Below are 13,880 nucleotides of genomic sequence, written 5' to 3'. Positions count from 1 at the left end.
ATTGCAGCACCTACCAAATATTTATATATGAAATGTAACCCGACAAAGAATGGAGGAAACGCTTGAGACAATTTGAATACCAAAAATATGTTTTTCATATTAGCTGTACAAGTTAAAGATATTGCAATCTTTCAGCACCAGTATACATCTTGAAATGCCAATAATATACCTTGAAAATCCTCCTCCATTGTACATATTCTGCCTGCGACTATCGCGTCCATCTCGGCTATCCCTCCTTCGGGTAGGTGGACCTGAGCTTCCCCACCTGGACTTCCCACTGGACATTTCTACTCGAGCTCTTCTATGATTGATGATCCTATGAAACAGAGTCATGTATTAGCATTTAGAAATCATGCATGGGTATTTTTTCAATATTCTGTAATTACCTAGAAAACAGAATTTTGAGCCACAGATTTGTCCTTTTTCTTCAGACTCAACCACCATATGTTCCAGAAGTCTGATCTGGACGACTCAAAATTATTTGTATGCCATATTTCAGTTTTTTCTTAATATAAATAACTGAATTGGGCCATTTTCAGTAGAAATTTGTGATATGTAACCTGGGCATCCAGTAGACCACTAAGAGTATGTTTTGACTCCGTAAATGAGATCTGACTCTTGGGTTTGAAGGAACTTGTCTATTCGAAATATGTTTTGATCCTTTAGATTTCTGGGAAATTTCGGCTCAACAGTATGAAATTTTGACTAGCGTAAAACGAGGTTCAATACGGACGGAATAAAATGCCTAGATGGGACTAAATGGGTGTTCTGGGGTAAATAGATATCTCATTTATCCATATATTTAAGGAAGGTGTTATGTCACTCCCGATTTTATTGTATATGCACCAGATTCTTGTGCATAGACATTCGGTCTTCAGTGTATTTATTTTTCATAGACCGACAGCAAATCTACTAGACTCGGTCTATCGTTAAATTAGCACACTGTATTCTGAATAACAACTCCAGTACAGTTTTGATTGCTGTACGGTCGTACTTACTCTCCATCCATTTCATCTGCTGCATGCTCAGCGTCTTTGATGTTGTAAAATACCACAAAAGCAAAGCCTGGGGGATTGCGGGCAATCCATACGCTCTTTATGCGTCCAAAACGACCAAATTTGTCTTCCAGCTCCTCTTTCACTGCGCCTCGTCCAATCTGCCCCACATACACCTTACAGTCCAAGTCCCCAGCAGAGGAACTTCCACGACTGCTCATACTGTCACTTTCAAGCGGCCAGCCAATGCTATAAGGGGGAAAACATAAATAATCTTTAAGACAGAAGTTTTGATAAATATGTCATTAAGACCACTGACAGGTTAACATCGGGAGAAAATATAAATAAAATAGAAAATTAGTATTATGTAGATCTCTATTCAACTAAGTAACGAACTTTATTTTAAGGCATTTCTTAAATGAAGGAAATTAGAATGTTTCAAGTTAAAGATTTTCAAATGGTGCACACACAATATATTATACACATCAAGGCTGCAGTGCAAGTGAGGTCAGAACTTTACTCTTTGATCTTTTTACCTATATGTCTACATGTACTCATAGTTTTATGACAGGTATTAACTAATTGTAAATTGGGTTCCTCTTTTAGCTTGAATGCACTTCCTGGAAAAACTAAATAAAGCTAATGGGGACGGCTTTAACGCAAATGCTGGTTGAATGGAAAGGAAATTTTGAATGAAGTCAACAGTAATGCATGAAACCCTAAAGGTTTAACATTCTCCTTAAGTTTGGCGGAAAGTAAGCAATTCTGATGACTAATAGTACATTTCTATATTGATGTATAACACATAGTTACAAAAGTAAGCTATAGGTACAAGTCATTGGCATAATATGGATTTTAATTTGGAACAAGGAAATCCATCTCGGACCACAGCAAATGCTTCAGCTTATAAAAATCGACCATTTCCCTGAATACATATTGAGATCTCCTGTTTATACAGGGCCTTGAATAAATATCAATCCAAAATATTTAAATGTTTTATATGGTTTCATATAATACCAGTAACTAATTTGATATGCATATAGGTATGTATATATATATACCAGTGTGATCTTTCCTAGGAGTAGGGTTACCCAATCTGGAGAGCAACACATGTACACACTAACGTTCTTGACCTGATTCCTGGTAGGCGTTTATAAAATCAAACAGATACAACAGAGCAGAACAAAACTGTAACCTTATAAACCTGAGACAAAACAGCAAGAGCACAAAAATCTTGACTGTATCCAGGACACGTCACTTTTTTAGGGGGCAACAGCCTGTTACATGGTTTTGTAACAATAATTACCTATGCATCTCTATTCTTTTATTTTAGCATTGTCAATTTTTGCACAAGACATGTGAATATCTGTAAAGATGCAATATGTTTTGGAATGCCTTGGAAACAATCAACCATGGATTCCTTGACCCACAATAAAGGCACAGTTAGTGTCATAAGACCTTTGACCCACAATAAAGGCACAGTTTGTGTCATAAGACATGTTCACAGAACCACAACTAATAAAGCCTTTCACATGGCATATATTTGTAGATGTCAGTCGCAACAAAACATATAGAACTTTAGAAAGGATTAATGAAATTTTTTTCTAAGCTGGGACTAACACTAATGACACCTCATTTTCTATGCGGATATAAAGTCAAGGGAATTTCCAACTGGTATGAGCTAGTACATAATTAAAGGTAGTCTTTAATTATATATCTGATCATTCAATTAACAATACAAACTAATTGATGTCCACTTCAAAAGTTTAGTGCCATAATGTAAGTGCAATGAATCATTAGCATGTTTATTTCTTTGATAATAATACTTCATAATCTAAGGTGAAGTGAAAACTGATCCTAACAATTCAACATACATAATGCCTACTGTATTTTATATTTCTGGCCATTTTTTAAAATATTTACATGTCCATAATGTGTAACATAACCTATTTATCTCTATTATTCGTACTTCCGGTGGGAAGTAGGTTTAATATAGCTTATAGCTATTTGGACAACATTCTGTCTAGTCTTAAAGATGTGATAGCGTTCAAAATTGCAGCAAAACTAATCTATGATGTAATTCTTTGTACATATACTGTACCGCACATGTAGTAGTAGTACACCGGCCGGGTCAAACGCGTTCTAAAATAGGGCATTTTATCAAAAATATTAAGGATGGTGGAAAATAATATACAAATAACTATACATAAAACAGCTACCAATAAGAATTAAAATCTCAAGGAAGTGTCAAATAACCTGAGCTACAATAAAGTAGATGTCTAATTCCCATTCTATGTACCACGCTTGGGTAAGCTTAGTCCCGATCAGCAAGTATGGACAACATGTGGCGAGGTGTCGAGTGAAATCGTCCTGCTGGCAAACAGGGTGTATTGTCTAGCCGATTTATGGATTCCAAATGTTAACCAAATACAGAAATACCAAGCAAACATAATTTATGAAGATAACGGCTTCAATATGTGCATAAAAATGCGAGAAATGGAAAACGAAATTACATACCAACAAAGCTAGTCCGGAAATGGAAGGAACTTACTAAATTAGAAACGTGTTCTTTTCCGGATCGCCAACACGGACGGATATTATAAACGTAAGCCCAAATATTTATATTAAAAATAATATTTTTGGATGGAAATTTAATGCAATGTGGAAAAATCATTTTAAGTTCACTTCGTTATATATAGTTATCTATAGATAGATTTTAACAAATGGAATGTTAAGCTTTGCATCGAGTTACCTCCCTTAGAATACGAAATCTCATGCTAGCCTACATCTAAAACATTCGCAAAAAATATTTGATTACCTAAAAAAACCCAATCAAACTGAAAGTACGCAAAGCAGTTTACTAAAAAACTTGTATCGTTTTATGAGTTCAAACGAATTTAAATGGGATCTCAAAAAGGAATAATCATATGAATTTATTTTTCATTGTATTTTTTTTTATGATACTGGCATCATCTCCAATGTATGTCATCACATCCATAATATATGCACCGGTATCATAGTTTTTTAATGAAAAAAAAACCAAAACAAAAAACATTGTACATATCTTACTGTTTTTTGAAAATCGTTATTGTGCAGTTATTTCTTTAAAATCAAATAAACATTTAAAAAAAAGTAATTCATCATATTCTGTAGTAGTTATGATAGCTAGCACAGGACCTAAGACTCTGTTACAGTCTATATGTATAGCACATTTCAGAACGGGGGGGGGGGGGGGGGGGGGGTAGATTTACAATTCGTTAAAAATGACACCCCCTTGGCTCATTATAGCTGGGCAGGGATGTCGTGTATCCGATTTTAATATAGCCCCCCTCCCAAGAAAAAAATGTTGACTGTAACGGGTTCGCATGTCTCTGTGATAGTCACAGGGACATGAGAATTTAGACAATGCTGCCAAATGCAAGTGTACCATATGCAGTAAATTATAGAAAAGGAAAACAGCAATCAAAAAGTACTACGGTAGTGTTCATTTCACAGTGACAAATATTTCGTTAACTATTTTCAAAGAGATTTCTTCACGTGCAGTAACTATGTATTTTCAAAAAAAACATACAGAAAAATACTACGCATGTATGCAGTGCGTTTATGCATCTGTTTATGTCTTGGTGTACTCACTCGATGTCCCTATATCGTATCCTCGACATCATCATCATTGCGATATCCAGTTTCTAAGATCCAAGCTGTTCTGTACTGATCTGACAAATACACGTCTTCCCAGTGATATCAACACTGATCATTTCACAATAACTTATTTCCCTTCCTTGTAGCATATGGCGGCATTCAAATTGTCTCTCATTTTTCTCTTCGCTATTTAGTGTTCGACGAACCGACATATAACTTCAGGTCTTATTTCATATAAAAACACACATTTGATAATTTAAATATTTTATCTGATCAACGTTTGTTTTGAATTCAAAAGATACTGAAAACAAACTTATATGTTTTTCATTTCGAGATCTACTTTATTTTCCATTTAAGTTATTTTTTATATATATCACATACTACCATTCGAGTTTTTAGTTTCGTACATTACTTGACTGTAAATTAGTATGTAATACAACTGGAAGCGTGAATTGTTGTTATAAACTAACATGGTAGCCACGCCCACTTTCCACAGTCCAATCAACTGTTTAGAAGAATCCACGCATGAAGAGGAATATCGAGTCTGTCAATTACGGTCGAATAAATTGTTAAAATGACTTGAATGTTTTTAATGAATGTTTTAACATGCTGTATTGAAGTTCAGAGTTATGGGTGTGTTTTATTATTGAAACAGTATTTATCGCTTAACTGTAGGGATGCTTTTGAATTTCTGTTTTTTTTTCTCTTATGAGGGAGAGAAAAAAACGAGACGCGATATTGGGGGTTTATTATCGAACGTAAATATCAAATACATAAAATAATTTATACAATGCCTCGACTGTCATTAATTTTCTTCATAAAGCGAAATATTTTTATATATTTTTTACGCTTTCCTTTTACTCACATGTAGTAAAACACTTTGATAGTTAAGAACTTTATAGTTTTAACACGCTATGCTGGTCAATCAAGTTTGGGGAGTTAACAACAGAGCTTTTATCGAAACGCCAGTCACCAGCAATATCTTTATTGCTTGTGATAGACGACATTTTACATAATAAAACACTAACTTACAGTACACATCGTTGGCCTCCTGTATGTCATTGTTGTGCAGATGGACTATTTATATTTTATTAAACTAAAGTCAAATTATTTTTACAAAAACAACAAAGAATGCCGACAAAACAAGTTCTACCAGATTTTACCGCGGTACTTTTGCCATATCGGTTGCTTTCCGGTTTTCTCTTTGTCAGCTGTTTGTGGCATTGTATGATTTTACTGTTTAGATACGCCACATAAATTGTTCCTTACAAACAAGCACCTAACCCCATTCTATTGTCAGTGTTTGTCGAACACAATACATATATTTCAAATATATACCTTATTTACCCTCTCAGTCTCAGTTAATGTACAGTAAATAGCGTAATACAATTTATTAGATATTTTTACTGCATCCATCACTTCAATCTCTGACGTTAATTTTGACAGATTCGCATAAAATTGTTTCCGTTTTCTTGTGTGCATACACATTGCATACCTGAATGTACACATATAAATTGCATGCTTGAATGTACACATATCGCATGCTTGAATGTACATATTGCATGCTTGAATGTACATATTGCATGCTTGAATGTACATATTGCATGCTTGAATGTACATATTTGCATGCTTGAATGTACATATTGCATGCTTGAATGTACATATTTGCATGCTTAAATGCACATATTGCATGCTTGAATGTACATATTACATGCTTGAATGTACATATTTGCATGCTTGAATGTACATATTTGCATGCTTAAATGCACATATTGCATGCTTGAATGTACATATTTGCATGCTTGAATGTACATATTTGCATGCTTAAATTAAATACAGTATGCAAATCTATGTTGTGCTATCCCTTTGCCCGAGGGATTTGTTCATAATCAGTCTGCCATTTTGTTTCGTAAATTGGTGGTTCTTTCAACATGTAAGTACATTGTGTTTTACTTGTGAAAACAGAATTCAACTGACAATTTTAAATAGTTTGATATACCTATATTTATACACCATTTTAAAGGACGGATACCTGTGCTGACCACGTGGGGAAGGAACTGTACTATACCACGAGGAAGTACTGCTCATGGTCTTGTTCCAAGGCTTTTAAGAGAGTGCAGAAATCAAACATCCCATCTTCTTGAGCCGCACACACAAACAAAAACACAATGTCGGTTCTACAGTCATGACAACAGCTACCACAAGAATGGTTTCCAGCTAACTCTGGAACACATCGCAATGTAACTTACGGAAACAGGATTTCTGATTTTGGCAGTATGTTTCAGCTTTTAGTATGAAGTTTACGCTTCCGGAGCGCGTGGTCCTATTCTCATTTTACATTTCAAGAGTCGCTATATTTTGTTATTGTTTTGCCCTAGTTATATATTCTTTAGTTAGAATAACATTTCGATATAGTTTACACCATGGCAATGTCTTACTGAAAATCATTATCTTAAATCGTTTTTTACACATGATATTCCCAAAAGTAATTGTTGACGTTCAATATGTTCCTCACTGTAAATTACTTAAGAAATAATTAACGATGATTCGTGTATTGTTGCAGGATATACAACGAGGACGAGGATATTTTGCAATTAAATTAATAACGAAGGCCGCAGGCCTGAGTTATTAATTAAAATTGCAAAATATCCGAGTCCGAGTCTAGGATAGATAGGACTCGAACGTCAATGAAGGTGGTCCTTATTTCTGTACATTATGAAATAAACAGAAGACAGTCTTACGAAGCGATAGAACTGCAACCCCAGGTGAAATTATAAGTGAACAGCGTACACACCTGTGTATTTATCCAATACAATGTACATACAATCTATAATCCAGAGAGCCTTTATTTCCGGATTCTCCAATACGATATATTTCATCGGTCTAATTTTATCTATTCTACCATGTACTGTTTAGTTCTGAGATCGACCTCTTTCTAATAGAAAAACAGCAAAGAAACCCCGAGAAAACCTTGTAATTTATTTCTTGAGTATTGCATTATTTGTTGATGAAATATACAGGCAATACAGTACTACGATCAAAAGCATCTATCATATGGCATTGATTTTGAAAATAAAAAAAAAAAGAATAAAAGAAAAAGAAAAAGAGAAAAAGAGGGGGACCTCCGTAGGATTCGAACTCGCGTCGTGATAAAAATGTATTGAAAGACTAACCCATTAGCCCACTCGGCTATAGTAACCTTTTACTAAACGGGTGAATTTTAGATATATAAAATTGTAACAGCCGTGACTCACGAGCGTGTACTATTGGCACGAGCGTGTATTATTGGAAAATAATACATGGTTTTAAACCAATCAAAACTGGCCTTGCATAGCAAACATGGTAGAATTAGATATTTTGTCTTACTTTGTTGAAGTTTCGTCTATGTACATGTAGACTCTTCATATATTCTTTGAATAGGAAGGCGTTATATGTTTGTTAATTAACTAATTATCAGTAATTATTCGTGCTGAAATTGTTGTGGTATTTCCTAAACACGAAAAACCTGGTCAGTGGGAGGTGATTTGCCCAGTGAAGGTATCATTTGATCAATATATATTATGAATACATATTTTTTTTCTTTTTAAAGTCACTGGTCTGAAAATTTGTTGACTATAAGAATGTCCTTTGACCTTTGTGTGGTAAATAGTACAGCAAGGCATGACTGTGTTACCCTATTAACTTTCTAGATTTCAGAGATTCCATGATGTTTTATCAAATATGTGATACAAAGCCAGAGATTCACAGCACTGATATAGCATTTCTTCCACGGTTCAATTAATGATGTTTTTTCTTCAATGCATTTGGAAATTTAATATGATGAAAAGTAATGAACTAAAAATGTTTATCAAAACAACAAATCTTAATGGGGGAACTCAATATTCTAAAAACATGTTTACCAGAAAACATATCTTCTAACTTTTGTAAGTAACCCCTTTTTGTTACCAGCCTACCACGAACTTTTGCTGAACCTTTTTGTAATATGAGAGAATGGGTTAGAAAGGAATGTACCGAGAAGTAATATAACCTGCCGACGGAGTGTGTCGCGATGAAGGTGAAGGTCACGCGTGCAGCCGTTCTCTGGGTGGTGAGGAAAGGAAAGCGAGAACGTGTCTTTATATGCACGCCACTCCGTAGATATTAAGATACCCCCAAAAAATCTGGATAAACGCCAACCCAGAATGTTCCAGATTTTGTAAAATCTTAGTTTTGTAACCATTTGTCAAATGACGACATCTTTTTTTTGACCGAAAGTTAAGTAATATCACATACGACAGCAAAGAATGACTTGAAAAGTGACGGCATTTTGATACAAACACCGGTGACAAGATGCTCTTTTAAGTTTATCTAATATCAAAAATGTACAAAAGAGGTTGAATTCTAGGTTTGTGCAACACCTTGAAATTATATATTTACTGCTATGCATTATTTCAAAGTTGTTTTTTTTTCAGAAATATTTTTATTTTTCTTGAAATCCATTTTGTATTTCCAGCCTTTTGGCACGAAGCATAAATGAAGTTCCATGGATGGACGAAGCAATTGTAGAATGCTTTTCTGTTATCATTTTTCAGCATATGACGTATTTGTTATCTTTATCTTTCACAGAGCTCTTCTCTTGCGTAGCTTTAACACAATCATTTAGAGCGATATAAGGTGTAAAAATAACTTGATAATTGCTCAGTAAAAGAATAATCCTGACAATATCATGACATGAGTTTCCAATATATGAGTTTTATTTTGATAACAAAACGCGGGGAAATAAAGAAATTAAAGTTTTTTTTACCAATACATTTTGTTTTTAAAATTATACATACAATATATAGAGAACACATGGTCAGTGTCTTTAAATATTGTTAAGAAAGACAAGACTCACCATTTTTGTCTTTCTTTACCCTTGCCAAAGTACAGCTAATCTTTTTAGACACTGAACATGTATTCTCTATATATATGGTATATATATGTGTGTGTGTTTAATACAATGTACATACAATCTATAATCCAGAGAGCCTTTATTTCCGGATTCTCCAATACGATATATTTCATCGGTCTAATTTTATATTGACCGGGATACTGGCGACGGAGAAGATATTTTGAAGTCGACGATAGTTTTAAAAGATATTAGAAGATGTTCGTAAGAAGTAAATAACAACAAAAATTTTGCAACTCGTGCGGAATATCCTTTGAAGTATTCACCTGAGTGTCACCTCGTAGAATATCTCCACCCGACTGTCTCTCTGTAGTTTGATATGACGTCATTTCCTGTTCCAGTGTGTAGTTTCATGTAACCATAGATGATTCATTTTAAGAAATAAATGTACTTCATATAAGTTTCTGTATGTTATCTGATCTTAGAAATGCATACGAAATTCAAGATTATGACACATGTCGAGAAATCTTTACGGGTGTATTGACGAAATTCAGGAAAAAAATCAAAATAACCTATACTGTATGGTATCATTACACTTAATGGGTTAACTTATAAGCACGCGCTTCATTCGATCAGATTACGAACATTGATTTCATGTCTCAGTCAATAACATGTGAGATTTTATATGCAAACATCTGTATAATCAGAGAGTAATAAGCCTGGAGGGAGTTAATTGTAGAAGAGACCTCTATCGATCGTGCCTCTGATTAACGACGTAACAGATGTTTCTGGCTCTCTTTAGATGTTTACACATTCCTGAAGCCGATTAAAAAACTCAACATCATAGCAATACAAAAAACAAAAAAAAACAAAAAACACAAAAAAACAAAAAACCAAAAAACAGCACCGCAAACAGGAAATTTTTGGCGTAGGGTTATTTTTGCGGAGTTTAAAACTTTACTTTTTACTTAAAAACTAATCTGTTATTCCCGATGTATAAATCCATTCATTATGAAAAACTACACCGGATTAATGTTACCCGTTATTTTTTCCAGAAATAAAGCAAAAATCAAATAAATAAATAAATAAATAAAAAATAAAAAGATAAATGAATAAATAAATAAAAAAAATCAAAAAAATCGAAACTCACGTTGGTGTAGTGTGATATAATGTTGAATCTACACATTTGTCACATTTTCATGAATCTGTTTATATTGTTTCATTTCCAACTCATCAGATGACTACTGAAAAACATACTATCGGTAGCAAGCATTTATAAACAACAACAACAACAATGACAACAATAAAAATATCGCAATACTAATTTCTGATACATTACACGTAATTTTATTGTATTTCATCAAAATACCACATGGATACAAACAAAGTTATATCTACAGAGTGACAAAGCCTTTGTGCGAATCTACAAACCTGCCGGTGACAAATTGGCACTATGACGGATTAGTGAAATAAATTGAAAAAAAGGTTATTTGTGAGTTTGGTGGTAAGCGGTAAAGACTTACGATCGCTTTTGTGTCCTTGACACATTAAAAGATATAAGTAAACATTAAGGACGTTTAGATTGGATATTAAACACAATGTGGTCTGCTGGCGACATCTCCACCCTGGCCTTGAAATTCTGTTTCGGTGTCTGATAGTTAAGACGTGGTAATTGGATGTTGAGAGTGTATTGTAGCAAGGGTACCGCTGTCTCCCTCTCTCAAATAAGTATCCTTTCCCCCTGGTCTGGATTAATCCGTAAGTGATTTGAAACGTGGCTAATATGTTCTTGGTACGCATAAGCTCTAAAACGCTCACAGCCAGACTGGTGTATACATTTAGTCGTATTAAATGTTCCTGGTTCATAATCCCTTGTGTAGTTGCTTGATACAACTGCTATTACACAACACCGAAAAATGGCTGTAACATGATGTTTATGTGTAAGCGTCATACTTTGTTGTTGAGCATTTTTTGTTTACGCTACCACAGAGCGTTCAATCGCAATGGATGCGATGCCTTTGTCGATGGTCGACAGTCTCTCAGTTTTTTGCTTATAAAATCCAGCGATATGCTGGCTTGTTTTGAATTATTGGACTCTTTTACCCCACAATTGAGGTTTTGATTTTCTTTCGACATATTTTAGTCATCTCTTAGGTCTCAACACAAGCTATATAGACCCTTAGCATCATGCACTGACGAGTCCTATAGGGTCGAAACAGCTGAATTATGTCCTCAACATCACTGACGGGTCCTAGAGGGTCGAAACAGCTGTATTATGTCCTCAACATCACTGACGGGTCCTAGAGGGTCGAAACAGCTGTATTATGTCCTCAACATCACTCACGAGTCCTAGAGGGTCGAAACAGCTGTATTATGTCCTTAACATCACTGACGGGTCCTAGAGGGTCGAAACAGCTGTATTATGTCCTCAACATCACTGACGGGTCCTAGAGGGTCGAAACAGCTGTATGATGTCCTCAACATCACTGACGTGTCCTAGAGGGTCGAAACAGCTGTACTATGTCCTCAACATCACTGACGAGTCCTAGAGGGTCGAAACAGCTGTATTATGTCCTCAACATCACTGACGAGTCCTAGAGGGTCGAAACAGCTGTATTATGTCCTCAACATCACTCACGAGTCCTATAGGGTCGAAACAGTTGTATAATGTCCTCAACATCACTGACGAGTCCTATAGGGTCGAAACAGCTGTATGATGTCCTCAACATCACTGATGGGTCCTAGAGGGTCGAAACAGCTGTATTATGTCCTTAACATCACTGATGGGTCCTAGAGGGTCGAAACAGCTGTATTATGTCCTTAACATCACTGATGGGTCCTAGAGGGTCGAAACAGCTGTATTATGTCCTTAACATCACTGATGGGTCCTAGAGGGTCGAAACAGATGTATTATGTCCTCAACATCACTGATGGGTCCTAGAGGGACGAAACAGCTGTAGTATTAACATCACATGACATGAAATGTTTGTCACAGTACATTTCTCAGGGTTGACGAGTTGATGAAGGCATGTTTTATGATTACGTTTAGAAATACTTTTGTTTTCTTGAGTGAAATGTATATACTAGAGAGTATACTCATTTTGTACATTTTGACGTAGTTGTCATCAACCTGACGCTCACCATACTTTGACGACATGGCATATCGTGGATTTTAAATAAATGTACACGGCGTGCGTAGTCTATAAAACAGACATTTACTCTTTCAGAAGAACTGGCCATGTTCTCCTTGTATTTTACACTGGTCGTCAGATGATCTCCCTGATTCATGTATTCCATATTTGCTTTGATTTAACTGATTTTGGCAGAGTACATTCTTTTTGTTCGGCGGTTTGTTTTTTGTCTTGAAGGTGCCAACGTTACCATTGTTGATTTTGTTATTTCCTTTTTAATGTGTATTGCAGTGTTATTTTTTCTTGTTGTGGATTTCTCCTGTGTTGGTAGTGACAATTCTTTATTCACATAGATACATGTAAACATGTTAATTCTACATATATGAGAGAGCTCACTCTTAACTGTCAGCTTTAATATTTCCTTTTGTAGTGTTTTTAATGTTGGCTTGTTTTCTGTATGGATAGAAGAAAAAAGAAAAGTGTAAAGACTTGAAATTCTACTGTCTTTATGCTCATGAGTATGCATGATGTTTGCTCACTTTTTGAATATGACATTCCACGGGACACGTGTCCCTATGTATATTGTAAGGGTGTCTTTGTCTAGCTCATTGGTGTGCACCTATTTTGTTGTTTTTCTTGTTGCCATCGCTCCACATGCTATCCATTCAAAATGACGTATGTCCTGTTCAACGTGATACTAACACATATACAATTTTGTCCTGTCACCGTACTTCATACCAGAAAATAAATAAAACAAAAAATTAAAGCGATGTTGACTTTTTAAAACGAACCCTAAATATATTCAGAAAACACCAGTGCATTATATAAGCCCCGATTTTAAAACCTTGCTATGAGACATATTCATTGCATGGTGCAAACCCCCAATGCATATCGCTGAAGCTTTTGTATGAAAGCTTTATACATCTTTATAAGTATTATGTGACAGGTGAGCATGTTGACTATGCTATTTTATCCGTAATTAAGCGTTTAAGTTTGAACATACTGTATACGAGAATTAAAAGTCGGAGGTTGCCAGTAAGGAGATATGTCTAGCCAAAGAAATTTACTTACCAGTCTACTCAAACATTTAATCCAGAAATCAAATAAAATACAAGAAAAAAGTTAAATAAAACAAGTCCTTGAACACGAATTAAGTCTACACAAACATATTTACAGGACATATCGCTAATACTGTTCTTACCACCTGTTTCACCAGACAACTTTAAAATTTAATAGATTGTTTAAAAT

The 13,880-nt window shown here is 34.9% G+C and overlaps 1 protein-coding gene across 2 annotated transcripts in view; it reads right to left on the bottom strand.

Moving 5' to 3' along the window:
- The window catches only part of LOC117335341 (putative uncharacterized protein DDB_G0279653), a 42,381-nt gene that overhangs the window by 6,720 nt on the left and 21,781 nt on the right, over nucleotides 1-13,880 (bottom strand). For both annotated transcript variants that reach the window (XR_004534327.1, XM_033895274.1), the window contains exons 2-3: nucleotides 999-1,244; nucleotides 170-316 (exon numbers count right to left, since the gene is read on the bottom strand). Coding sequence is in view for 1 of the 2 variants with exons in the window: in XM_033895274.1 (XP_033751165.1) it covers nucleotides 170-316; nucleotides 999-1,244 (393 nt within the window). In the remaining variant the exon portion in view is untranslated. The remainder of the gene's footprint in view (nucleotides 1-169; nucleotides 317-998; nucleotides 1,245-13,880) is intronic.

Source organism: Pecten maximus, chromosome 10, assembly GCF_902652985.1.
Source record: "Pecten maximus chromosome 10, xPecMax1.1, whole genome shotgun sequence".
Lineage (NCBI taxonomy): Eukaryota > Metazoa > Mollusca > Bivalvia > Pectinida > Pectinidae > Pecten > Pecten maximus.
Note: the sequence above shows the minus strand (reverse complement) of the source record. Positions and strands in the feature narration are given on the sequence as shown.